This window comes from Copadichromis virginalis, linkage group LG4, assembly GCF_057382275.1.
Source record: "Copadichromis virginalis isolate Kocher_CV1m ecotype Utaka linkage group LG4, C_Virginalis_male_GT1.1, whole genome shotgun sequence".
Taxonomy (NCBI): Eukaryota; Metazoa; Chordata; class Actinopteri; order Cichliformes; family Cichlidae; genus Copadichromis; species Copadichromis virginalis.
Window position 1 is genome coordinate 11,257,794 of NC_140621.1, and position 25,871 is coordinate 11,283,664.

General features: G+C 42.6%; 1 protein-coding gene and 1 long non-coding RNA gene across 8 annotated transcripts in view; both read left to right on the forward strand.

The window, feature by feature from the left end:
* The first annotated feature begins 3,433 nt into the window (after positions 1-3,433).
* On the forward strand, positions 3,434-6,254 carry LOC146710869 (uncharacterized). The gene is made up of 3 exons (XR_014920050.1): positions 3,434-3,590; positions 4,616-4,747; positions 6,047-6,254. It is a non-coding gene; the product is annotated as an uncharacterized LOC146710869 (long non-coding RNA).
* An 18,177-nt stretch (positions 6,255-24,431) lies between these two features.
* Positions 24,432-25,871, forward strand: part of LOC146710870 (RNA binding protein fox-1 homolog 2-like) — a 55,874-nt gene continuing 54,434 nt past the window's right edge. The window contains exons 1-2 of one of the 7 annotated variants that reach the window (XM_085453526.1): positions 24,440-25,178; positions 25,281-25,491. In XM_085453526.1, coding sequence (XP_085309652.1) covers positions 25,291-25,491 — 201 coding nt within the window. In that variant the 5' untranslated portion in view covers positions 24,440-25,178; positions 25,281-25,290. Of the gene's footprint in view, positions 25,492-25,871 lie in introns of all 7 variants that reach the window. The other 6 variants (XM_085453529.1, XM_085453530.1, XM_085453524.1 and 3 more) reach the window with 6 other exon arrangements.

The following is a 25,871-nucleotide window of genomic DNA, read 5'->3' on the forward strand; positions in this document are numbered from 1 at the left end:
AAGATCTGGCTCTAAGATTTGTTTCGTTCGCGACCGACACATCACTAGTGCAGATAGTGGCAATGAGTTCTCCTTGCAGGGCCCTTTCTAAGAAATTTGACATCATAATCTTACAAGTTTCATTGTAGGTTCAAAGTTATTTTCCCCAGTAAAAAGTTACAGTCAGTCAAAAAACGTATTTTTTTTTTAATGCAGGAGTGGCACATGCTCAACAGAACAGAGCTAGAGATATAACAAGTAGACAATTGTAAAAGGGAATTTTTTAATCAACGTGAGACCTAGCCAGGTTTTTGTATCTGTATTAAGTGGTGTCTTAAACTTTTTTGATTAATTTCTTTTCTAAAAAAGGAATTAAATTTTTTTTTTATCACATAATAAACTTTAGTGTCATTTGTAAAGCTGACTTTAGGTGGCACTACTACCACTATTACCACAAAGTAAACCAATGATTCGATACAGTATTTGAGATTTGAGCTTTCTCAGCAGATACATGGAATAGACTACAAAACAGTTCATTTGATGCCAGTCCCACTCTCTCTCTGTATGTCACTCACTCGCTGATACTAACTGTCAACTCATTACTTCTTTTTCTCTGTCTTGCAACCCCCCCCCCCCCCCCCCCACACACACACACACACACACATACACACAAATTAAAATTTAATCATGTTTCAAATTTAATTTCAATCTGCATGTATTTCAATATAAACTATTGGAAGTAAAACAGAATTTTAAAACAAAAAACCATAAAGAGAACTTAAAAGTATTCCAGCTGCCAATTTGTAAAGAGTCAAGTGTATTTCTCCCTCTCTCTCTCTCTCTCTCTCTCAGACACAGACACACTCAGATAATTTCAGTAGTGTGTGTGAGAGCGTTTCAGTAGTGTGTGTGAGAGCTAAAATTTCAGTAGTGTGTGTGAGAGCTAAAATTTCAGTAGTGTGTGTGAGAGCTAAAATTTCAGTAGTGTGTGTGAGAGCGTTTCAGTAGTGTGTGTGAGAGCGTTTCAGTAGTGTGTGTGAGAGCGTTTCAGTAGTGTGTGTGAGAGCTAAAGTTTCAGTAGTGTGTGTGAGAGCTAAAATTTCAGTAGTGTGTGTGAGAGCTAAAATTTCAGTAGTGTGTGTGAGAGCTAAAATTTCAGTAGTGTGTGTGAGAGCGTTTCAGTAGTGTGTGTGAGAGCGTTTCAGTAGCGTGTGTGAGAGCGTTTCAGTAGTGTGTGTGAGAGCGTTTCAGTAGTGTGTGTGAGAGCGTTTCAGTAGTGTGTGTGAGAGCGTTTCAGTTGTGTGTGTGAGAGCGTTTCAGTAATAATGTCCCCTACGGCACCTCATACGATATGGCAGCCTCGCTTCTGTCAGTCTGCCCCAGGGCAGCTGTGGCTACAACTGTAGCTTGCCTCCACCAGTGAGTGAATGAATAGTGGAATTGTAAAGCGCTTTGAGGATCTCGAAAAGCGTTATATAAATGCAATCCATTATTATTATTATTATTATTACCTGCACTTCCGTTCTGGTGTTGTGGCAAAAACAAAATGAAGAAACAAACATCAACAAAACACTGCTCCACTTTAACCTCTTACTTTGGCAGAAATCATCTCTCATTATCCTATAATATAGGCTGCTGCATAATAAACAAAGATTTTTGGAGGCTAATAGTAACGTGAAATAATAACTCCTCCGAAATGCATTAAAACAAAAGAGGCCTCTTTGAAAATGTAAGGAGCAGAAAGTACAAATATTTGTTTAAAAATGTATGGAGTAAGAGTAAAAAGTAGTGAGAAAAAAAACTACTCAAGTAAGATACAGATGTCTTTAAATTCTGCTAAGTGTGAAGAAATCGACCCAACACACACAATCTTTGCGTGCTCAGTGTGGCTTTTATTCAATACTCAGCAGCTGATACTGTTGTTTTCGGTACTCAGACGCAGGAAACAGGCACACCTTAGCTGCTGCAACCAATCCGCTCCTCCGGCTCCACCGTTACTAAATACACAGAAGGGGAAGAAAGATCACACACCCCGGCCACATTAAGTAAGTTACTTTAAGTAAGTACAGTAACAAAATATTTGCATTTCGTCACTTCCCACCTCTGCACTTAAGAGAATCAAGTACAGAGCAGGCTCTTCTGTGTTTTCATGGCAGCATGGAAAACACTTATACTTACTCCAAGCACTGCTGCGAGTTTGGCCGTCAGTGTCAGTTTTCGGATTCACCTGCTGAGCTGCTGGTGGACATCCACCCGGACCCAAGCCTGGCCCTCAACTTCAGCCAGAAGAGCCACCGGGACCTGGCCACGCAGACAGGTGTGGAGATGTCAGAGCACGAGGTGAGCCTCACTCCCAAGAGATCATGGGATAATTATCAACTAAATTATCAAAATCAAATAATAAAATAATTATTACAGAAAACGTTAAAAACAAAATTGTATGAATCTGAAGGGTCTTGATGCATGCAGACTTATGTCAGTCTGAAATTACCTGCCACTTAAGTAACTTATTACTTAAACTTCATTCCAAAAAGTTTGAATAGAGATACAAGACTAGAATATGTGACCGTGATCTGCCAGAACTTCCCAGTCCCAGTCTCTTATGTGGGCCCTTGGGAAAATTAATTGCCTGCCACATCATAGACTGTGAGCCTGAGGAGCCATGCTGATGGTTTTCTCTCATTTTTTACTGCAGCGTTTCTTTGTAGTTTGTAGAAATGGAGATGTTTTATTTTTCTGAAGACATCTCAGGCTATTGATGAGTTTTAGAAATTATTTATGAGTCGTGGACACTGTCAGATCAGTTGCCTTTACACAGAGAAATGTGAATACTCTAGAGTTATGGGCAGGGATAGCTCAGTAGGTACAGTGGTGGCCCTATGATTGGAAGGTTGGGGGTTCAAATCCACTGAACGGCTCCCCTGAGGTACCCCTGAGCAAGGTGCTGTCTCTACGCACTGCTCTTTGGGTGCCCAGTGGCTTCCCACTCCTTCTCTGAGTGAATGGGTTAAATGCAGAGAGGGATTTTCCCTCGGGGATCAATACAGTATTTATTATTATTATCTTATTAGTATTGGGCTAGGATAAATCAAGCTAGAAGCAGTCCATGAACTAAAATGAGTGTGACGCTCCTGCAGTAACTGATCACCTACACACAGCTTGAACTGGATTGCCAAAAGGGTTGAAATTACATACATAGTAAAGACACTGGTTCTTATATACAGAACATGCCTCATTCACCCATTCATAAAAGCAACTTTTCTGTGTTTTTTATCACACTCTGATGAATGCATCAGAAAGCAATTCAGGGTTCAGTATCTTGCCCAAGGGATGCAGCCAAGGACTGAACCACCAACCTTCTGATTAGTGACCTGCTCTACCTCCTGATTAACAGTGCACTGTGTGAATTGCCTGTCTGTGTGAATCTCAGGTGCTACTTGTTGTTTTCAGGTGAACACAAAACTTCATGAGACAAGAAGCTGTGGAGTAAACCAAGTGGAGGGGGGTGGCCCAAGGACATCGACCCTGCTGAGAAGAAACAAACAAGCCTTTTCAGGAATAAGGTGGAAAAGGACGAGAGCTATATCAACAGTGTTCTGCAGCTGTGCAGAGTAAGATCCAAATGAATCCACAGCAGTCCACCTAGTCTTACTATGATGCATGCTGTCTGGTTGGAGTTTTGGGTTGATGCATGTTGGCGGGATGGTTGCTGGCTTTATGGATGGTTGGGTTAATGCAGGTGTTGTTGGTTGGATTGATATTGAATGGATACATGTTGTTTATGGATGTTGTGTAGCCCAGGGTTACAAACAGATAAAAGTAGAAACCTTTTGTTAAAATTATTACACAAGTTGTTAATACATTTAAGTTAAAACATTCAAAGCTAAAAGAGCAACACTGGTTACGCTGGTGAGGCTGCTTGGCTCTACACTTGCTGTAGCTGTGCCTCTGATGTAAGAGGAACATTGTTGCTGTTGAAGCAGAGAAGCAGGTGAAAGCGTAACGTGTCTTTTGTTAGCTAGTAGATCTGGAGACCTGAAGCTCTTTCCTTATAAATACACAGTGTTTGCACTAACAGTTGCAGCTGCTTAAATGTTAAAGCTGTTCACTTGGTAAACAAATGTCAAAGATTACAGTTCTATGTGATTAGCTAACTGGTGCTGTCTAAACTCACACTCCTTTGTGTTGGTGTTTTGGTTTGGAAGTTGAGTTGTTGTTGTGAGTTGAAAGAAAATGAACATGCATGCCTATTTGCACTGAGTTGTTTTAAAGTAGTGTTTTTGTTTACCACTGGTGTTATTAATTGGTATAATGAATAGAATATAGCGAGTTTGCTGCCTTAAAGGAGCAGTATGGATTAGATCTATGAAACTAATTAATTTAGTTTCACAATTGGTAAGGACCATATTACTATGTAACATAAAAAAATGAATTTGATAGTTGTACAACACATTACCGGTACGCCTAACTTTAAAAAGTTAGGCGTACCGGTACGCCCATGGCAAAAAGTTAGTCTAGAGCCCTGAGTAGTGTATGATGATAGCAATAAATCAACAAAAGGATCAATGAGTGCATTTCTGGCTCTGGTCACACCCCTCATTCTATGATGTCATTCTAATGGTATCATGTTGTCCAGGTCATGGAGGATGCCATCAGACTGAACAATGCTGTGGACATCCATCAGGAGTATTTCAAGGATGAGGAGGAAGTGAAGGAAATTCAGGAGTCACCATCAGAATATAGCGTCAGCCACCATCAATGTCTTCAGGTATGGCTGACATGAGGGGTGTTTAGCATCATAGTCATTAATGTAAAGCATTCTGTCCTCCTCGTTTATGACATGCGGATGATGGATAACCTGAAGCTTCTTGTTTTTTGCCCAGAAAATTATGTACATATTGAGTTAATAAGCATCACTGTACCATGTCAACCAATCAAACAATTATATGGAAACATGGCATTTGGTTGTTTAGGAAGAGGGGGAAGTTTTAGGAGTGAGAGAGCGAGTAAGTGAAAGAAGGAGAGAGCAAGTTTTGAGATGTGAGAGGTGTGTGACGTTTAGCGTGTTTGGAGTCTATAGGTAGTTTGATGTCTTGTGTAGTTAGTGTGTAGTGTAGCTGTTGTTTTGTTTTGTGTGTCAGTTATACTAGTGAATGTCACAGTTGTCGCAAAAGAGCCACCAACGGAGGATTGCAGTGTAAACGCTGTCTCCAGGTGAAAAACAGGAGGAGTGATACACCTCCTGTTGTCAGGTGTGCAGTGTTTAGGCCTGTGGTGTTCTCCTCTGTCTTATAGTGGACAGAAACAGTTTTTTGGAGTGGCACAAATAATGTGTGTACCTTCTTATTTGATGCAGAAGACCTGATTGTTCTGTAAATAGTTTTAAATGCTTATGTAAAAAGCCTTTGCTGCATTTTTAGGTAAAAGATTGCGTGTAACTTTGTTGTTTGAAAAACTTGTGGATACATTTTTAAATTAAAAATTTCTATTTGCATTTGAAGTTATGAAGATATTTTGTTAAAAATGTTTGTGGTGTTACAGTAAAAACGTAACTTTTTTCTACTGGTCTGACATTACCTCAAACTCTGACAGGCGATAACTTCCAGTTCAGGTTAGACCCAATCTCTCTGATTGGTCAAAGCAAGAGTCTGCCTATCTGAAATTGCTCTATTGATCACTGTTGTTTTTTTCAATGGTAAAGGGTAGGGCCACCTCTAGTTTAAATTGCTTTATCGCTGGAGGAGGAGCCACAGCTCAGGGTTTGCTTCGTGAGTCAACGAGATTGTCATTTTTACCTACACTGGCCGATGTGTGAAGACGCACCTGACTCTCTTGGGGATTCTCGCTCCAATACAATCACCTCACAATGTGTTGGAGCATGTGTAGACTGACTAATTCAGATTTTGTCATGGTCCGGGTGAGTTCTGGATTTTTCCAGCGTGCCGGTGGTCTCAAACATTCTGTGCCAGGATGTCGATTAACCCTCGTTAGTGAAGGCTTCACAGTCGTAGAACCTCGTCATAGTTAAACTCTGTTTTAATTCTGTTTTTCCCTCTGCTCTCAGCAGCCCGCTGGATGCCAGCTCTTCACCTCCATATTCCTGACCTCAGTCCGACGCCGGTCTGCTCGCAGCTTCTTTGTTCCACGCGCCTGCCTCTCTGCCACAGATACAAACATCCATTCCCACCCTCATGCTCTCATATGCACTCACTCCACACTCAACCAACGTGGAGACAGACATAAAGAGACGTTGTACACACGATCACACTCCCCAAGCGTACTCTACAAACCGGGTCTAGGTGCCCCCGCCCCTGGAGGGGGGAACTGCAGCCAGACCCAGGTGGTGTTTCCCTTTTCCCTGCGGTGGGGGGAGGCAGACCGCCCCGACTCCGCAGCAGCAGGAAGGCTCCACACTCCAGACCGCAGTCGGACGGCCAACTCCTCCTCCTAGTCCTAGCCCCCCTGCTCCAGCAGGTCGCAGAGAATGGGGGTGAGAGAAGACTCCAAACCTCCCTCCACCCGCTCATTGTAATGTTGATGCATGTGTGTTCTAAGGTGCATTTAAAACCCAGGAGGGCATGGAGCTACCTGCCAGAGAGCAGCAGGTAAGCGCATGGTCCCTCCTGCTAGCCCTCAATGTCTATGTGTATTTAAAATTGAGAGGTGGGCAACGATGCCAGGGGTGGGGTGTACACCCTGATGGTACTTTGGACTCCGTGTATCGTGCCCACCCCCAAGATCCTATATGTATGTGTAATGAGAGTGTGAGTAATGTGAATGTCTAAGTTGTGGGATAAAATTGAGGCAGAGGCAGCCAGAAGGGGACAGAGGGGGGGGGGTAGCCTCCTCTGCACCCTGGTGACATACCCCTACTCCAAGGCCCTGCATGTGTGGGTGGTTGTGGTGGAGCGGGAAGAGGGAGGCAGCTGGAGATGGGGAGGGAAGGAAGGGAGGGGCAAGTGACCCCTCCCTGGGGCCAGCTCCCCCGCTGACCCCAGTAGGCACCCCCATACTCCGCGACCCGCCAGGGAAAGGGGGCCCAGGCCCATCCAGACCGGGCCCAGTGCAGCAGCGCCGCCCGGCCCCACAGAGCCCGGGACAGTCCACCCAACCCCACCACAGAGAAAACTGCACCCACCCCACCATCCACTCATCTTCCAGACTACATAAGACAATAAACACCCAGGCTGAGATCTTCCTCCACCTCTCCTGTATCTCCCCCTCCTGCAGAGGGAGCTCCTGAGGAGAGGAAAGCTCCTGCAAGATGTGACAATCTCCCCCACCAGTTGAAGAGCCCCCCAGGTGGCTCGACGCACCGGCGGCACCCTGCTCCAGGGCTGGGCCCCCATGCACCCACCCGCCCACAACCCCGGCAACACACCAACCAGGACCCAAGCCCCCGAGGCCCGGTCCGGGTCCCAGCCCAGAGACAGAGCGCCCCCAGAACCTCACGCCCATCCCGGACCCACCCAGGGGCAGCCAGGCTACCAGGTCAGTAACCCACGTCCGTCAGCACAGACCCTCCCCTAGCCCCGCTGCACGCAGCCGCGAGGAAACAGTCACCTGAGAGCCAACAGAGCCCCTAACCGGACATGACCGCTACCCCGGGTTGAGCCCCCCAAGGAAGATGCCTCCGGGGAACCCCCCGACGCCCTAAGCCTGTCCCTACCCCCACACCAATCACAACAGTGAAGGCGGGACCAAACTATGACCCCCCACCCCCACTAGGTGATGGAGCTGATCAAAGGAGCCCAGAGCAATTGATCTGATGTGGTGGCAGAGGCTGTATCAAGACTAATGTAATCTAATAGATAATTTCTATATTGGTTAGAATTAAGATTATTTTTATTTTTCCAGTTCATGAGGACTGTTTTCTTGGCTATGCATAGGGCAGTGAAAACCATATGGGCGATATTCTTTTCTGAAGTGACATTATCTAAGCTGCCCAACAAACACACTAAGGGGGAAGTTGGAATGTTACATTTCAGACACTTCGATAAGTCTTCACATATCTCGCGCCAAAACTTCTGAACTGGTGGACAGAACCAAAGAGCGTGGATATAATTGTCCGGTGAATTGGTTTGGCAGTGTGAGCAGTTGTTGGTAGACGTAAAGCCCATCTTGAACATCCGATGACCTGTATAGTGCACTCTATGTAATATTTTGTATTGAATTAATTGAAGACTGGGATTTCTAATTAGATGAAAGGTTTTTAAGCAAATCTGAGACCAGAAGTTTAGGTCTAAGTTAACTGATAAATCCGCTTCCCATTTTGCAATAGGAAGTGATATTGATTCATCTGTTTTAGAAAGCATTCTGTATATTTTGGATAGTAATTTGGGGGGTTTAAGAGTAAGAAATTGAACCACACTTGGTGGTGTTTGTAGTTCAACTTGACCCGGTTTAAATTTCTTTTTTACTATGGATTTAATTTGTTGATATTCTAAAAATCTTTTCTTGTTGATCCCATATTGTGTAACTAGTCCGTCAAATGAAATAAATTCTGTTCCTTCTAGTATATGTTCTAAATATTTGATTCCTTTATCACTCCAATCTGAAAAGTTTATCATATTATTGTTTTGTAATATGTCAGGGTTGTTCCAGATAGGTGTACGTTTGCATGGGATTAATGAAGACACCGTCAATTTTAGAAACTCCCACCATGCTGTCAGAGAAGAGCTGATGTTGATGCTTTTAAAGCATTCATGTCGTTGGATGTTTGAGCTGATAAATGGTAGGTCTGAGATCTCTAGATTATTGCAGAGTGCTTGTTCTACATCTAGCCAAGGTTCATCTAAGAGGGTGTGTTTTAGCCATCCTGAGATAAACTGAAGCCTGTTGGCTAAGAAGTAGTGCTGAAAGTTAGGCAGTTCTAGTCCTCCTTTATCCTTGGTCTTTTGTAGTGTTTTTAAGCTTATACGTGGGGGTTTATTTTTCCAAAGGAATTTGGACATACATGAATCTAGAGATCTGAACCAATCTTGTGGCGGTTTAGTTGGGATCATTGAGAATAAATAATTTATTTTTGGTAAGACCATCATTTTTATAGCGGCAACCCTTCCCATGAGTGATATGGGTAGACATTTCCATCTAGCCAGATCATCTTCTACCTTCTTTAAAAGTGGGATATGGTTTAATTTAGTTAGATCTGCAAGCTTGGGAGAAACATTAATACCTAAATATTTTATATTTCCCGATTGCAGTGGTGTAGAAGAGGAATTATGGAAGGAGCAATTAATCGGTAGGACTGTAGATTTTGACCAGTTAATTGAGTAATCTGATATTCTTGCAAAAGAGTTTATCAATTCAATCACCCCAGAGATATTGCTTTGTGTATTTTGGAGAAAGAGTAACACATCATCCGCATAAAGGCTGATTTTATGTTCCACGTTCTTGCATTTTATGCCCTTAATTACTGAATTCTGTCTAATTGCTGCTGCTAGTGGTTCAATAAAAAATGCAAATAGTGAAAGGGAGAGTGGGCATCCCTGCCTGGTGCCCCTCAAGAGACAGAAGCTGGAGGATGTCTGGTCATTTGTTCTAACACAAGCTGTTGGGGAATTATATAATATTTTTAACCAGTTTATGAAAGAGGATCCAAAACCAAATTTGTGTAAAGTTGCAAATAGAAATTTCCAGTTAACTCTGTCAAATGCTTTTTCTGCGTCTAAAGAGAATATTGTAGTTTCTAGGTTTTTACTGTATGAGTAGTCTATCAAATTAAGTAATCTACGTGTATTTGTTGATGAGTGCCTACCTTTTATGAAACCAGTTTGGTCAGGATGAATTAAGAGGGGGGTTATTTTCTCCAGTCTCTTTGAGTGAGCAGTTCTTTCACCACCTTCATTGCTGTCAACAAAGACAACAGAGAGGCGATCCAAGGACCTCTGCACCGCAGATATATTCTACCACCCTGTGAGGTTTGTTTAAAGCAAACAAAGCAATACCATGAAACTGTTAACAGCAGGATGTCAGAGTCAATAGAGAGGACTCAAAAGAGCAACTTCAAATCAAACTATTTATGTAGTAGGTGTTTCTTTGCCAATGTCTTTCCCCTGCATTAGAAAGTAATAAGCCAGATGGAAGTACAACACACATCTATGCATTTCTATAAAAACTGACCTGCCCTGAACTTAAAATCTCTCTCTCTCTCTCTCTTTGTTTTTCCTTAAAGTGATGGCTGTCCATTCTTCCTGTAAAAGTTGTAAATATAAACCTGAATGAATGGGAGTAGAAACTGTGTGTGCGCATGAAGACATGCTTGTGTCGCTGAGATTTAACAGATTTATGTATGTTCACGTAGCCAAGTGATAATCATATATAATAATCACTGAATAGTAATAATGTTATTGAACAGGTTAAACATTTAGATATCACAAAAAGTTGCAAAAAAGCAATAAAAAAAAACAACACACACAGCTGTGAAGTCAGCTGCACATGAATAACATTAGTACAATGACAACTTTAATCAGAGTGAGTTCAGAAGATCCAAAAGTGGGACACTAAAAACAAGCTAGTGAAAGCAAAAAGTGACTTTGAAAAATTTATTTCATAGAATTAAAACACTGATAGGAAAAAAAACTAAACATGAGAAGAATGGCAATCCTGCAGCGACCAATCAAAGAAGACTGTAATGGCTGCATTGTAAAGAAGTGAGTGAAGAAAGCTGATTTATTTTTAGTTTTTCTGAGATATGTAGAGTTTTAACGAACAATTTGAACACTATTATTCATTTACATTATTTGTTCTCAACAGAGATGGGCAGTAATGCGTTACAAGTAACGTGTTACTGTAATCCGATTACAGGCACTTGCCCTGGTGGCCATTCTTTCAGTGGGCATTTCTCAACAACAACTACAAACACTAGTGAAGTGAATGGGCATTTAATTAAATAATGAAACATTTAATTCAATAATTAATGGCATATTTAATTCATTCATTTTGTCACTCCTGGCCCTCCACACCTCACTGCCATGATTGTTTGTGTAGTTATTGGATTCTAAAACTACTAGAATAGAATAGAAAACACATAAGATGCAGTCTCTGTTTTTTCTTCACCTTATTAATTTGAACTGAACTGAAATAAATCCGTTCTTTTCTGTATGGTAATGACTAGGACCTGTCCCAGCTGTCTCTGGTGGATTCAGTATTGTCTCCAATGTTTCTGATAACTTCCAGTTTGGGAAGTTTCCCATGCAGGTGAGGAATGCAGTGACTGACAGACTACCCCTCCTTCATTTAGGACCCATGCCAAACACTGAGTAAAGACTTCCTTGCATTAAACCTGCATAGCTGTTTTCACATTTATAACAAATCACCTAAGTGACCGGCAGTGATCGTATAGTTAGTGCTCTGAGTTGTTGCCTAAACAAGCCCTCTTCAAATCGGAGTTACAGCAGAGAGAATATGGCACTGAAGCAATGATGACAGCTTTAATAACCTATTTTATCTGCAATTATTCTTGTATGAAATTCTCTTAAAGTAGCAACTGAATTTCAACCAACTCAGCTAGCTCTGCATATTTTATTTCCTCTGTTAAAATAAAATGTGGCGGAGCCCAGCTGTAATTGTACCTTGCATTAATATGGTGTATTATTGATGGTGACACAGCACTGCTTAGCATGTCGTCCTGAATCTCAGGTGTGCCAATGACCTGTGCAGTATATGAGGCACTAAAATCCTGGTGGATTTCTGGGATACGAACAGGACGGAGTCATGTGAGCTCTATCAATATTGCACCACTTACGTCTCAGACCTGTATGTATGTATTTATGCACTGAAATCGCGCTGTAATATCCAGTTAACTGTTCACATTTGTACTCTGTTTTTCCATTTATTATATTTTTTTCATTAATTTGTCTGAAAAAAGATCCACGTAGTAACCAAAGAGAGCCTAAATCAATGGTCTTAATAGCAGCCAAATTATAAGAGCTTTCATTAGTGATGGTGAGATGAAGCCTTGTGATGAACTGAAGCTTTCCATCCAACTGGTCGACTCATGGTTCGAAGCATTGTGACGATTCATTGGCTCTACTGCGCCATCAAGTGGACGATTAAAGTCAGACAGGCTCAATGATTATAATGATGTGATGTGTAAACCTCTAAACTTAATAAATAAATTGTTTTCATGGTTATTTATCCCGAATATTGTCTCAGTATGTCTGATACAAAAGAGAAAGTGGAAACTATCAGGACAGAGTTTGGTATGATTGTGTAACTGTGTAATCATGCTTATGTACATCTGGACAATGACACAAACTAGTGTGTGGTGCTTCACTTTTTAATAAACTAAAATCAGATTATAAGATCTGTGGTGTTGTTGATTTATATTATGGTACTTATCATTTGTGATATTTATTACTGTGTGCATACTTTATTAGGAGAGATGAGATTAAATGTTGTCAGACAAATATTCTCTTCCTTGCTGGTTCCATCGAAGGAGAAATGTTCAAGTAAGTATGTAACTGGGACGTAATCCAATTCCACAACACAATGTGACGGGGAATCAGCTGCGTTTTGCTGCCCAATTTATTTAGAATCTGGTGCAAACCGGCGAGCCAGTTCCTGAATCAGTCACGTGGTACGGACTGCCCGCGAGGCCTCGAACATCACTGCATACGTAATCAAAGCAAGCCTCGATACGCGCTTTACAAAACTACCACGAGATTACCCGACACACGCTTCAAAGCTTCGACACACAGGAGACATCACTACTGCACACAGCCTTCACACGACAACAGGTGCACCACACTGCTAAGTGTGTTTTGTGTTTAGAGTTTTGCTAAATGGGAGACTGAGCTTTGAATAGTGTTTAAGATTTTGGCAACAGTGGGACTGATTTGATGAAAGAGTTTTCATAGTTGACAGTTTAGTTTTTACAATGGGGTTTAGTGTTTTAGCAATTCAGAAAAACTCTAATACACCTGTGCTTTTCCCAGCAACTGAGGCTTTTACCCTGCACAGTTTAAGGTATGATAAAGCACTGACCTTATAAATGGCACAAAATACACATTTTAGCTGGGAGCTGGTCATTCACAGGGGAAAGGCTCCATTGTACAACAACAACAACAGTAGTAATAGTAATAATAAATTATTATTAGTCAGGCAAGTATATCATATACCAAACATGCTTCCAAACTAATGACATTTTTTGCATTCTTCACATCAGGTCAAAATGTACTTTTTTTTAAAAAGTGACTGGCACTGCGGAAATGGATCTACAGCACCACTTAAGAAATTTTAAAGAACTTCTAACAACTTATTTACAGCTTGAAATACGTGTATGACATTTATTACACACAGATTCAGTGAACCCAATCCAAAGAGGAAGTCTGGAAGTCCGCCATTTTGAATGTAAAATGACATTTTGGCACAGTTTTAGTGTTTTCCAGGCATCGCTGGTTTACACATTCGCCTGCAAAGTGAGAGGTCACTGGTTAAATTCCATTTGGTTACTTCAGGAACTTTTTGGGGTTACTTCAGAAAGGGACATCTTTGTCAAAGCCATGTTTGTGGTGGAATTTTGATCATTTATCACTGGACATAAGATTTTCATCTCTAAAAATGTATTTTGTCCAGTCTGTCCCAAACTTCACACTTTTGATGACAGTCTGGCGACGACTACATGCCAATATCTGGTCACACATGGTGCCACAGTTCTCATATAACATTTTAATCAAGACTACCCCACTGTGATTGAAGTATTTCTTGCAAAACAATCATAACCAAACAAAACCTTTCCTGTTCTGTAAATGAACAGTAGGACAAAATGATTACTAGTCATTGCGGAAAGCACAATTAATGTTTTTGTTTACATCGTTGGAACGAGGAAAAATTCCCCCACCACAAAAACAGAAATACTCATGAAAGCAACCTGTAGTGCAAACACGAGGGCTGAATTTATTACTTCCTGCACTAGAAAGCTGCCGATGTTGCTGATATGGATAGATCACCAGTCTTCCTTGTCTTTATCTTATTATCTCCTGTTGAGATGTTGCAGCAGAAAATCCAGCCTGGCCTGTTGAAACATTGTTTTTTTTTAGTGTTTCAACTGAAAAAATAGAATGCCTTTGATCCAAATGGAATGCATCTTGTGAAAAAAGGTGACATCTTGTGACATCACAAGATGATGACATAGATCCTTTGTTATGTCATCATCTTGCTGAGAGAAAAACCCTTAAGTAGGAGCTTTGCTCTGTTAAACTTTAATGCTCAACGGACCTTGACCTGACAGCAAGCAAACCCTTTTTGGAGAGTTTTGAGAGAATTTTACTTAGCAATTCACCGACCAAGCTGACACATTTCACCATGTCAGCTCACCCATCCTTCAGCTCAAATGAGCTTGGATTAGTTAAAGGGAGCATTTTGGGAAAGCACTACAAGGTAGAGGCTTTCCTCGGAGAAGGGGGCTTTGGTATTGTAGCCAAATGTCGTGATACCATGACTAACCGAGCTGTGGCTATTAAAGTGAACAAGAGCCGCCCTGATATTCTGCAACAGGCGAAATTGGAAATTTTCATCCTGGAGCAGCTGCGAAGGTTGGATTCAGATGCCGCCAACATTGTTCAATGGAACGGCTTTTTTCACGACGGAGAGCGGGTTTGCCTGAAATTTGAACTCCTTGATCAATGCCTGAGGGACTACATATGGGACCGGAAAAACCACTGTCTCCCCATAAGCGAAGTCAGGCCAATTTTAGGTCAACTGACAAATGCTCTGTTCCACCTGGGTTCTGTGGGAATAGTGCACGCTGACCTCAAACCTGGAAACATCATGGTTGTAAACCGCCACGAGTCTCCCATCAAAGTCAAACTTATAGACTTTGGCCTCGCATGTCCTGCGTCTGCAGTGATGCCTGGTGACCGTGTGGGGACGGTTGGTTATTGTGCACCTGAGGTTATGCTTGGCCTTCCTTACAATGAAGCAATTGACATGTGGTCTCTGGGGCTGGTAGCTGTGGAGCTTGCTACAGGGCTGCCACTCTACCCTGGAAATGAAGACTATGATGTTTTGAAATTCATCATAGAGACTCAGGGTCAGCCACCAGATCATGTTCTAGACTCTGGCGTCTACACTGAAGACTATTTCATTGAAGACAAAGACAAGCAACAGCGCTGGACATTTAAGACTGACCAACAATTTCAGTATGAGACAGGATATGAGTCCCTGGAGACAAGATGCATAAAACTGACGCGTCTGGATGACCTTGAACAAATAATAATGTTTAGACGAGGACCAGAAGCTGGCCAACGCTTATTTGTCAGCTTAATTAAACAGATGTTGGCCTTGGATGCACACCAGCGGATAACACCCTCGGAGGTTCTCCGGCATCCCTTTTTCAGCACTAAGAGTTCCCTGTGCATTGACATGAGTGCTGAAATATCACAAAACCCTGTGGTCTTTCAGCACCCTTCAAACTTGGAAAGCAAGAGATCACAGAAAATCAACTGCAGTTTTCAAAACTCGGTTGAATTTTCTCATCAAGTATTCGTCCACACATCAGCCAGTCCATCATTCAGCTCAGATGAGCTTGAATTAGTTAAAGGGAGCATTTTGGGAAAGCACTACAAGGTAGAGGCTTTCCTCGGAGAAGGGGGCTTTGGTATTGTAGCCAAATGTCGCGACACAACAACCAACCAAGCTGTTGCCATTAAAGTCAACAAGAGCGACCCTGATATTCTGCAACAGGCACATGTGGAAATTTTCATCTTGGAGCAGCTGCGAAGGTTGGATTCAGATGCCGCCAACATTGTTCAATGGAACGGCTTTTTCCACGACGGACAGCGGGTTTGCCTGAAATTTGAACTCCTTGATCAATGCCTGTGGGACTACATAGGGGACCGGAATAAACAGGGTCTCCCCATAAGCGAAGTCAGGCCAATTTTAGGTCAAATCACGAATGCTCTGTCCCACCTGAGTTCTGTGGGAATAGTGCACGCTGACCTCAAACCTGGAAACATCATGGTTGTAAACCGCCATGAGTCTCCCATCAAAGTCAAACTTATAGACTTTGGCCTCGCATGTCCTGCGTCTGCAGTGATACCTGGTGACTTTGTGGGGACGGTTGGTTATTGTGCACCTGAGGTTATGCTTGGCCTTCCTTACAATGAAGCAAGTGACATGTGGTCTCTGGGGCTGGTGGCTGTGGAGCTTGCTACAGGGGTGCCACTCTACCCTTCGGAGAATGACTATGATTATCTGAAATTCATCATAGAGACTCAGGGTCAGCCACCAGATCATGTGCTAGACTCTGGCGTCTACACTGAAAACTATTTCATTGGAGACAAATACAAGCAACAGCGCTGGACATTTAAGACGGAAGAACAATATAAAGACTCTGTTCCAGGGACAGGACATGAATCCCTGGAGACAAGATACATAATACTTACACGTCTGGATGACCTCGAACAGCTAATGATGTTTAGACGAGGACCAGAAGCTGGCCAACGCTTATTTGTCAGCCTAATTAAAGAGATGTTGGCCTTGGATGCACACCAGCGGATAACACCCTCTCAGGTTCTCCGGCATCCCTTTTTCAGCCCTGGCCTCTCTAAAAGGTTCCCATGTATCAACATTGAAAGACCATACTGAATCAGTCTCCAGCATGGCATCTTCCACCCTGGACAAAAGTGATAAAAATACAAACTGGGGTTGGAAAATGACATTAACAGCAAATTACAATGCAAAAATTAATTAAGCTGCTTCAATAATGATCACTTTGGCTTCTTTTTTTTTAATTTTCACTCCCCCCACCCCAACCAGTCGTGGCAGAGGGCTGTCCCTTCCTGAGCCTGGCTCTGTTGAAGGTTTCTTCCTTTTTAAAAGGGAGTTTTTCCTTCCCACTGTCGCTAAATGCTTGCTCATAGGGAAATCTTCTGATTGTTGGAGTGGCCAAAACTCTAGGGGAAGTAGCAATTCTTGTGAAAATTTAAAAAAAAAAAGCCTACCAATCTTCAAAGCGCAGCAGTGGACACCTTACCATCACATCAGTCCTTCAATCAGACCTAAAACACCACCTTTACAGAAATAAATTCCATACAAATTGGAAATAAATTGTGTAATAATTGTTGTTTTTGATTGTTTATAAATATATAGAGCTACCCTTCAGCCTCCTAGTAGACATACCTGTGTTATGAATGTGAAACTCCTCTGATTTTCAGAAAAGTTGACCTCTGACCTTGAAGTCAAGGTCATTGAGATTTAAGCTTCACAGAGATTTTCAGTAGATGCAACCATGGTATTGACTTGAAAATTCTACACTATCAAAGACTTAGGTGCCCACAGCACCTCGCCATATACAAAAGATTTTTCTATTCATTTATGTATTATTAGTTTATTTATTTCTTCATCCCGCTCTCTCTCTTTTTTTTAATTTCACCTTTCTGTTGCGATGCTCTGGACATTTCTAAACCCCACAAGTTCAGCCTCAATTTTCAACCCAATTTTCCTATACTTTCACTTGAACACGTCCAGCCTTCACCTCTCACCGGTCCTCGTCCCCTCTTCTCACAGCTTCCTGTGTGGCCTCCCAAATCAAACACAGGCCCAAATCAGCCGTTTCTTCTTCTCTGTTCATTCTCTCTTCATCTTTTCAGTCTTTTCTTGGCGGTTAACTCCCAGCATGGCAAATATGAACTCAGACAGTCCAATGCAGTGCTTTCACACAGTCATGTCACTGGTACACTTTCCAGCTTGTAATTCAGAGCACATGTTCCATTAACATACATGCTGCTGGACCCTTCAGTGTTTTAGGTCAGTTGTACTGTCTTCTGCCTGCTGTTAATTCTTCAAATCTACGGTGTTGTTCTGTCTGTCTTCTGTCTTCATCAGGAGATTGACTGTCCTTTAAGCTTCTTCTCAGGATAAGGACAGGATGAGAGGTGAAGCTGTAAAGTTTCAGCCAAAGCCTGGCCTGTTTGTCGTTCCAATTATGTTAATCTATCATTTTGCCGCTGTACTCATCTGAGGTTGAGCCAAGTCCATGGGCACCTGTATTAACACACTAAGACATTTATTTAATATCATTTTCATTACTATTTCTTAGCACTTTCATTCTCTAATTCCTCTGTTTTCCTTTTGAAACGTCTCTCACAAGCTCACAAGCTATATTCAGACTTCCTGCCAGACACACACACACACACACACACACACTCTTCACTTTACTGGATTTTCATCCGTTTCTACAGCCTAATCAAGCTCTTATTTTATGTTCACACTCTATATACCCTCTGTAACTCTACTAATTCTAATATAAAAAGAATGCACCCTCAGCACAGAAAAACAGAAAAGTCAGTGATGTACTAATGTAGCAAAAATAGGAAACATTAGAACTGTAAATGTTTTCTTCCTTGTCTGCAGATTAACAGTCCACAGGTTGGGTGCTCGCACTCTGATTCGTTCCCTGGAGATGAAGGAGAGAGAGCTCAGAGGACAGCAAGATGGAGGAGTGAAGGAGAAGGTGGTGCAGCTCAGTGTCCAATCAGGAGTGAGCAGTTCTTTTTTTTTTGTTTTTTTTTTTTGGCCTGTCCCATTTGGCTCTTTTGCCATCAGAATTGTTGTCTAAAGGCAAAGAAAGATGCCCAACGGATTTACTTTACCAAACTGACCATCCCAGCCTTGCCGTAATGGTCCATTTGATTCACCTTTTATTGTTTATTTTATTTTCACTTACTGAATACGGGACAGACTTGACTGGGGGAAAGAAGGGGAGAAAGAAAGAGGGAAAGAGAAACAGCTGAGAAGAGGGACGGGGGAGAAGGGCAAAAGACAAAAACCAACAGAACGGGCAGAGAGAAAAAAAATGCATATATCAATCACCTGGATCACCTGCTGAGAAAGAAAAAAGAAAGCAAGCAGAAGAGAACAAGAGTAATAGAATAAACAACATCACAATGATATATGGGAATATGACAGTAAATACTAAATGTTAAACATTATTGTGCAGCACATAAGATCAACAGAACACAGTGTGCTTTGAGGTAGGAGCCAAAAAGGGTGTAGTTTGTGGGTGTGATCACCCGTGTGTACACCTGTGAGCATGGACGCGCTTGTTTTTTGTTTTTTAAAAGGTTCCTTCATGTAATAATCTGCTAGAGGGTGTGGGGGGGCCACAGCCCCATCCTCCAGGGCGTGAAGCAGGTGTGGAGGAGATCAAAACTCCAGACATCCAGAGGCCCCCAGAACACAAGAGACCAAGGAAGACCAACAGAGGGGCAGCCGCGCCACTGTCCCAGAAAGAGCTGAGGAGAGTCCCAGATGAGGGCTCACTCAGCAGCCGCGGAGCAGAAGCCAGGGGGAGTTGCAGTGACGCGCCCGTGAGCTCCGCCGGCAGCCAGCTGCGCCTGAGTGACCGAGCCCCAGGCCGAGAGGCCGGGGGCACCCCACCTCCGAAGTGGCCCGAGCGAGCCCCAGGCTCCAGGCCCCGATAAGCGGCCGCCAAGGAGTGAGCCGGTGTGTACCTGGACGCCCATCCCCGGACACAAAGAACCACCAACGCACCGATGTCTGAGGGGGTCCGCCACTGGCAGGGGAAGTGGTGGTAGGGGGAGATAGGCCTCCAAACCTTGGAGGGCCTGAGATGTCCCCAGAGAGGTGGCGCCTGACACCCAACCTGACATATAGACACAGACATACAGCCAGCTTGCAACAGTTTTTGTGTTTTTGGACTCCGTTCACGCCTCACCCGGACCCCTCTCCTTTCCCATCTACGTCTCGCCTCCGCCTGCACAACTAAGACTGTTACTAATCACTGCCCATCACATTTTAATACCTGACCCCACTTGCATTCCACTTGCATTCCACTTGCATTCCTCCCTTCCCCTGCAGCATAGGGTTCACGCTCGGGATTTTACCCAGTGTCGGGTTCCTTAGCTGCTCCCCTTACAGCATGAGACTAATTCCCAGGACCTTTTTCACGGCACATAAAGCGTACGTCTAGTTCATGGTCATGTTTTTGTTGTGTGATTCTTTTAGTGATGTCTAGCTGTGCCATAGTGTGTATATAAGCTCATAACTTAACACAGAAACTTTAGCTTGTTTCATTGACTGAGTGTTTGATACTGTTCAAGAAGTTTTGTATGAATTAACTCATAGTGTACTTTCGTGGCCTGTGCCCACTAGTATTGCTTTAGTTAATAGTTCTTTCTTAGTGGTTGTTTCCCTTCCAGAGGATTTTTCTACTTCTCGCCCTTAGTTCATAGTTTTAGGTCATTTGCATTTTGTTGTTCACCCCACAGTTTGTGTCACTCTATTTGCAGTAATAAACAGTTGCGTAACATCCACACCTTGCAACTCTGAGTGTTGTCTGCACCTGAGTCCATTTACCTGTTTTTGGCCGCTCGGCAGTGACAGATTTTCCTTTTTTGAATCAAAAAAACACAAGTAAAATGAATTAAAGCCTTCCAATGCCAGTGCGGCATGCAGCCTCCAGCTCCCTCCGTCCTCACAGGCCTCTGTTGTTACAAAAGCACCGATTTAATTAAGAAAAACCTTTTTATTGTCGTTCAACACATTTTCACACATACACACAGCCCCCCAAAAGCAGTTGTCTTAATTTATTATTTTATTTATTATTTTTGGACATATGATTATTGATTAGTACCAAGTTCAGAAATATCATAATGTGATGATTTTCATAAAACGTTATAACTGTTATTAACTCTTACTACTTCCTTTATTATTTCCTCAGTTATAAACCAGGGTTATAAATCACTGGTTTGACATAAGGTACATAATATCTCTCCAGATGTGCTAACTCATGGTGTCCAAGGTTATCTGGGGAAGTAGCTGAAAACAAAGTGAATCTTAACTAAAAGAGACACACAAGCCCCTTTCATCATCAAGAGAAAAAGGCAAAACTTAGAAGCTAAACAAATGTCAAGAAGATTAGATGAAAGCAGATACACTCCTCTCCATGGAGCAGGAGTAAATCATCAAAACATATACAGCCACCACACAGCAAAGGCAGGCTAACACTGGAGTTCTGCTGTCTCTTCCTAACTGCATAGGACAAACAGCTGCACACAACAGCAGGAGAGGGAGCAAAAAAACTGGAGCAAAATCACAGTGTTTCATGCTAGGCCTGTACGCCACACACAAAATGACCAATGGGTCTAAAAACTACTGGTTATGGAATTGACCCGTCAGCGATGGTCAGTATACTCCTCTAATTCTCAACCCTGGTCCGATCTCTAGCTAATCAGCATCCTGACTGGTAATTGCTGTACTTCTTATGTCCTCAGAGATCCTAATGAGGTCAAACGTACTGTCACCAACCTGTCCACAGGCTGACTTAACACCACATCAGGGTCAGTATGTTCACTGCAGAATGTTTTGTGTTACAGGGAATCCGAACAGGAGTTGCCTGTCTGGAGTTTGAGTTTGAGGCCACCGTGGTGAGAGGTATTTCCGTTTTTAGGATTTAGAAAACAGTTCTCTGTTATGTGGCTTCAACTACATCATTATTACCGAACGTGTTTGATTCAGTTTGGTAAGCTCCAACAGTAGACTTATGAGTATCCCCACTGCTGCCTGCTGCCTTTCATTCTGGGAGTTTGGTTTTTGTGCTGGAGCTGTATGTAGGGTCATCCTGGGCACATCCAGTCTGGATCACTCCACTTCCTGCACCATGAAAACATTGAAAATGATGTGAGGAATCCTATTACTATTTAAACAAAGTAAAAGGTCTGATGACTGATTTTAGAAAATGTTTTGTATAGTCACTTTCACTTATTCTGGACAAAATCCCAGAGTATGGAAGAACAAGCATTAGAAGCAGTTTTCGTATCCTACATGACGCTGTGTGGAGCTTTAATGTAGTGAAGCTCCACACAGGACAGGACTGCTCGCATTAGTCTGAGGACATCAAAGAGTCATCCATCATGTGGACCAAGTAGGAAGCAGTGATCGCAAATCTCTGATTAAAATTAAAAACATACTTCCCAAAAAGGGGATTTTGTTCATCTGGACATGGTGTTTTGAGTGGGAGAACTGTTTCATCACTCATCTAAGTGACTTTTTCAGTTACTTATTTTTTCAGAGGTTACTTGGATATCACAATGATGCCATAAAGTTTAACAAAATACTATACTGACTGAATAATTCTTAAAATCTTAGGTTTTTATTGCTTGCTCAAAATTCTGCTCCAGTCATATGTGTAAAGGTAATAAAGTACAGCTGCCATGGGTTAAAAAAAGGATGAGGTGTTCAGGAGGTGCTTGGAAATTTGAGCGTCAGTTTGAACAGCAAGCTATATAATGACAACGGTGGTGTCTGAGTGTGTCTGTGTCTGAGAGAGAGAGACAGAGAGAAAAATATACTAGACTCACGAGTGTAAAAATTGGCAGCTGAAATACTTGAAATTCTGGCGAGCACTCCCGGAAGTTTTGGACGCCGGGTGATCATTCGAGCTGGAAGTGTTCCCACGCTGGAGACAGCCTCAACTGCCGCTCATAAGCCGTCACCAGCTGCAGCTGATTGTTTATTAGAGACACAGATTAGAGCACAGATATGGAAACTGTTTATTCACTGTCACAAACACTCGCACTGTGTGGGGAGAATCGAGAAGATCACCTTGGAAAGCCACAATGCTGAAGATTTGGATATATTTGTTGTCATCACTGTTAATAAATTCACTGCTTTGTCTCGGAAGAGTCTTGCGTTGGGGTCTGCTTCCTGAACCCACACCCTGACAGCGATACATGTTAACAAAGAATATGCTTCGATTCCCTGTAGTGAACAACAGTTGTAACTCTAAATTTGCTTTAACAAGTAGGTCTTTCTATAAGGCTTAATTCTCCAAAGTGTGGATAAAAGAAAAAGTAGAAAAGATGAAAGTAATTCCTTGCTTGTATGTTTGCTTTTCAATCATGAACTGTGCTCCTTTCTGTGTGGTAGGAAATTTGTGACGGCAACTGGTCACGCTTCTCACACCTGACAAGCTTCCAGAAAGGTCAAAAGGTCAAAGGGAAAGTCCTGAGATCAAGGGTCACCATCAATCACACTCAGATTCTTGAGTGGCATAATGTACCCACCTGTTTAAATGTTTAAATGCATTGAAATGCTGCCATGTGACTGGCTACGCAGGTACTCGTGTTAACAAACAGTTGAACAGATGTACCCAATAAAGTGGCCAGTGAGTGTAGCTGGAGATCTGCAAATAAACTATGCCTACTACTACCCTCAGCAAGTGACATCAATATAGAATAAATAGCAGTAGGCAGGAATCAGACAAAGTCAAATAAAAAACTCTGTTAAATGAGTAACGAATCCTCCTCCTGAAATGCCCTGTGACCTCTTAACCAGCTGGATTAAACACAGGTCAGAGGACATCAAAAGATCAAGAAGAATGATCTCAGTAAAGTGTCATTTCCCGTAACAGATATTTTGCTCTATTTTTCCACAACCCATGAAGTCCGTGTTGGTAGTAATAGCTGAGTAATGGCTCCCTCTGCCTCTGATAGGAAACAGGCAGACGGGAGGAGTGATGTGACCTCACTGCCGTCAATCACTGCAGGTTCAGTGGGTGGCAGGGAGACAGGTAGAGACAAGGGTGTCGTTAGAGTGAGTCACAGAGATGAAGGGAAACACACACACATAAACATACAATACCTCCATCATGACACACATTTAGACACAGACAGCTGAGCAGAAAGTGACTGCGATCATCTGTTTTAAGGCAGTCAGGTGAGGTGCAGGATTTACGGCTCAAGTATTTTTATTTATTTTTTCTGTTGGTTGGTCACTGTAAACATTTCCTCACATCAGCAACTGTATTTGATAAGTGTTACTTTTTGTATGAATTATATAACATCAAAGCCCGGTAGTCAGGATGAAAGCGGTTTCCTATCGGACGCTTTGTGACTGAAGACCCACAAGGGGGCGCAACAACATTAAGAAACACGACTGTGCTGTGAAGCGTTGCTTAAAAACCGAAAGTGGAAAGGCCGGTTTTGGGCTCCTTTGATTGATTGATTTGTTTAATCCCCCCCTCCCATTTTATTTAAGTACTTTAGGCCTTTGGCTATTAGCTGCGTGTTTTCATTTATGTGGTTATGCAGGTTTCCTTTTTGCAAATGTTGGAGGCGTATTTTGCTACAAAACTGACTCCCAATAAAAATAACGAACTAAATAAATAAATAAAAATAATAATAATCATATGTTGTTCAAAAGCAAAATGTGGCTTTTGTGTTTTTGAGATATTTCATTAATATTTATATATTTTACTATTATTCATTATTATTATTATTTATTTTCTGCTTAACATTTTAGGTAATTTTAGGCGCAAAAAATAATAATTTTTGGGCATCGTCACGACCTGCAAAATAGTGCAATTTTTATATTAACTGGGAAAAAATAAATAAATAACTGAGGGTTGAGGAGGAGGGAGCTCTGAGGTGGTGGGATCAGGAGGGAAAAAAGGAGGAGAAGGAGACCGAGGAAAGGCAGACCTCAGACCAGCCCGCCTTACCTCACTCCCCCTGTCCGCGAGCCCGGTGTTCACGGGCAAATCTGACCGCAGATCAGCGCACTCGGGCTCCCTACACACTACGAGTTACACCAACTGGGACTGAGACCAGAGGAAATCGTGTTCGTCGGTAGCCAAGGTACGCACGCCAAGACTCATCCACAGCAGACCGAGGCGAGGGAACGGACAAGAAGGGAGAGAATTCAAGGGGAAAGCTGGTAGGAACCACAGAGGAGTTCACTGCAAAAGAAAAAATCCCCACGCGTTTAGGGGCGAGAGGAGAGGGTGACTGGCTGGCCCCGCAGAAGGAGTAGTATTACGCGAAGCTAATTTCCAACATTTTCTATTCTTGGCAGCGAGAGTGTGCTCTCCGAGCCACATTTATAAAGAGAGCTAGCGGAATGTAATGCTAGCAGGCTAGCCGATGTTAGCTAGCTAATTAGCTTGTCAGGCATCCGAGAGTCGGACGTGTGATCTTTATTAAAATAGGACACTGTCGTCGTTTTTCTTTTTTCAGGGGGAAAAAAGAAAGAGAGGGACAACTGTACTTAATGTGCTTTGTGTTGGATTCTGCCATGGTTTTAAAGGGGTGTCTCGCATAGCTAAGGCTAAGTTAGACAATAAACAGTGCAAGCTTGTGTATATTGATGAAAATCCGTTCAATATTATCTGTCTGGGAAAAGCCAAATCCATTGTGAATATCGAGCCGTGGACAAACCAAAAGGAGAAGGCTAAGGTAACAAAAGAAAAGAAAAAGCCAAAGAGACTTTTGACTGGTGACTGTCTCCCGTCCAATGTTAATGTCGACCGACGTTGCATCTATTATGCTACCCGTTAGTCGGGGAATAATGGACCGGGAAAGGGACATTGATACAGCAGCCGGACCCCATGCAAACGCGGCCGGGGGTCCAGCCGTGGTCCGAGGGATGAAGAGAGGAGATCCGGAGCCCGACGCTCAGACTGCCGCTGCCCTCACTGACTTGTCCGGGGCGGAGTGCAAAAGACCAAGGATAGACGGGACCGGGAGTGTTGTCGGTGACATTGGCCAGGTATGAATGCAGTGTAAACACAAAAGATATGTTTCTCACATCTGTGTCTTTTTTGTTTCCATCTGTTACAAATGCTGCTCACTGAACTCAGTATCATCCGCCCTCCTTTTCCTTCTTCGCTGTTTTTTCTGTTTGCTTCTAAGCATCAGCTAGGAAGGATGATGTTTTTGACAGCCCCCCCCTCCACGCGCGCATTTTCCCCTCTTGATAATCATGCATCGTTGCAACAGCAAATCCTTTAATTATAACAAGCGAAACGCAGGAAAAGTGTCTCAGTAGTAAACGCGTTGCTTGCTGTGATTATCGAGGCTTGCTGTTTGTTCCTCTTGGTGCTGCTCTTACCAAACCAGACAAAGGTAATATGATCCAGGCTCCATTGC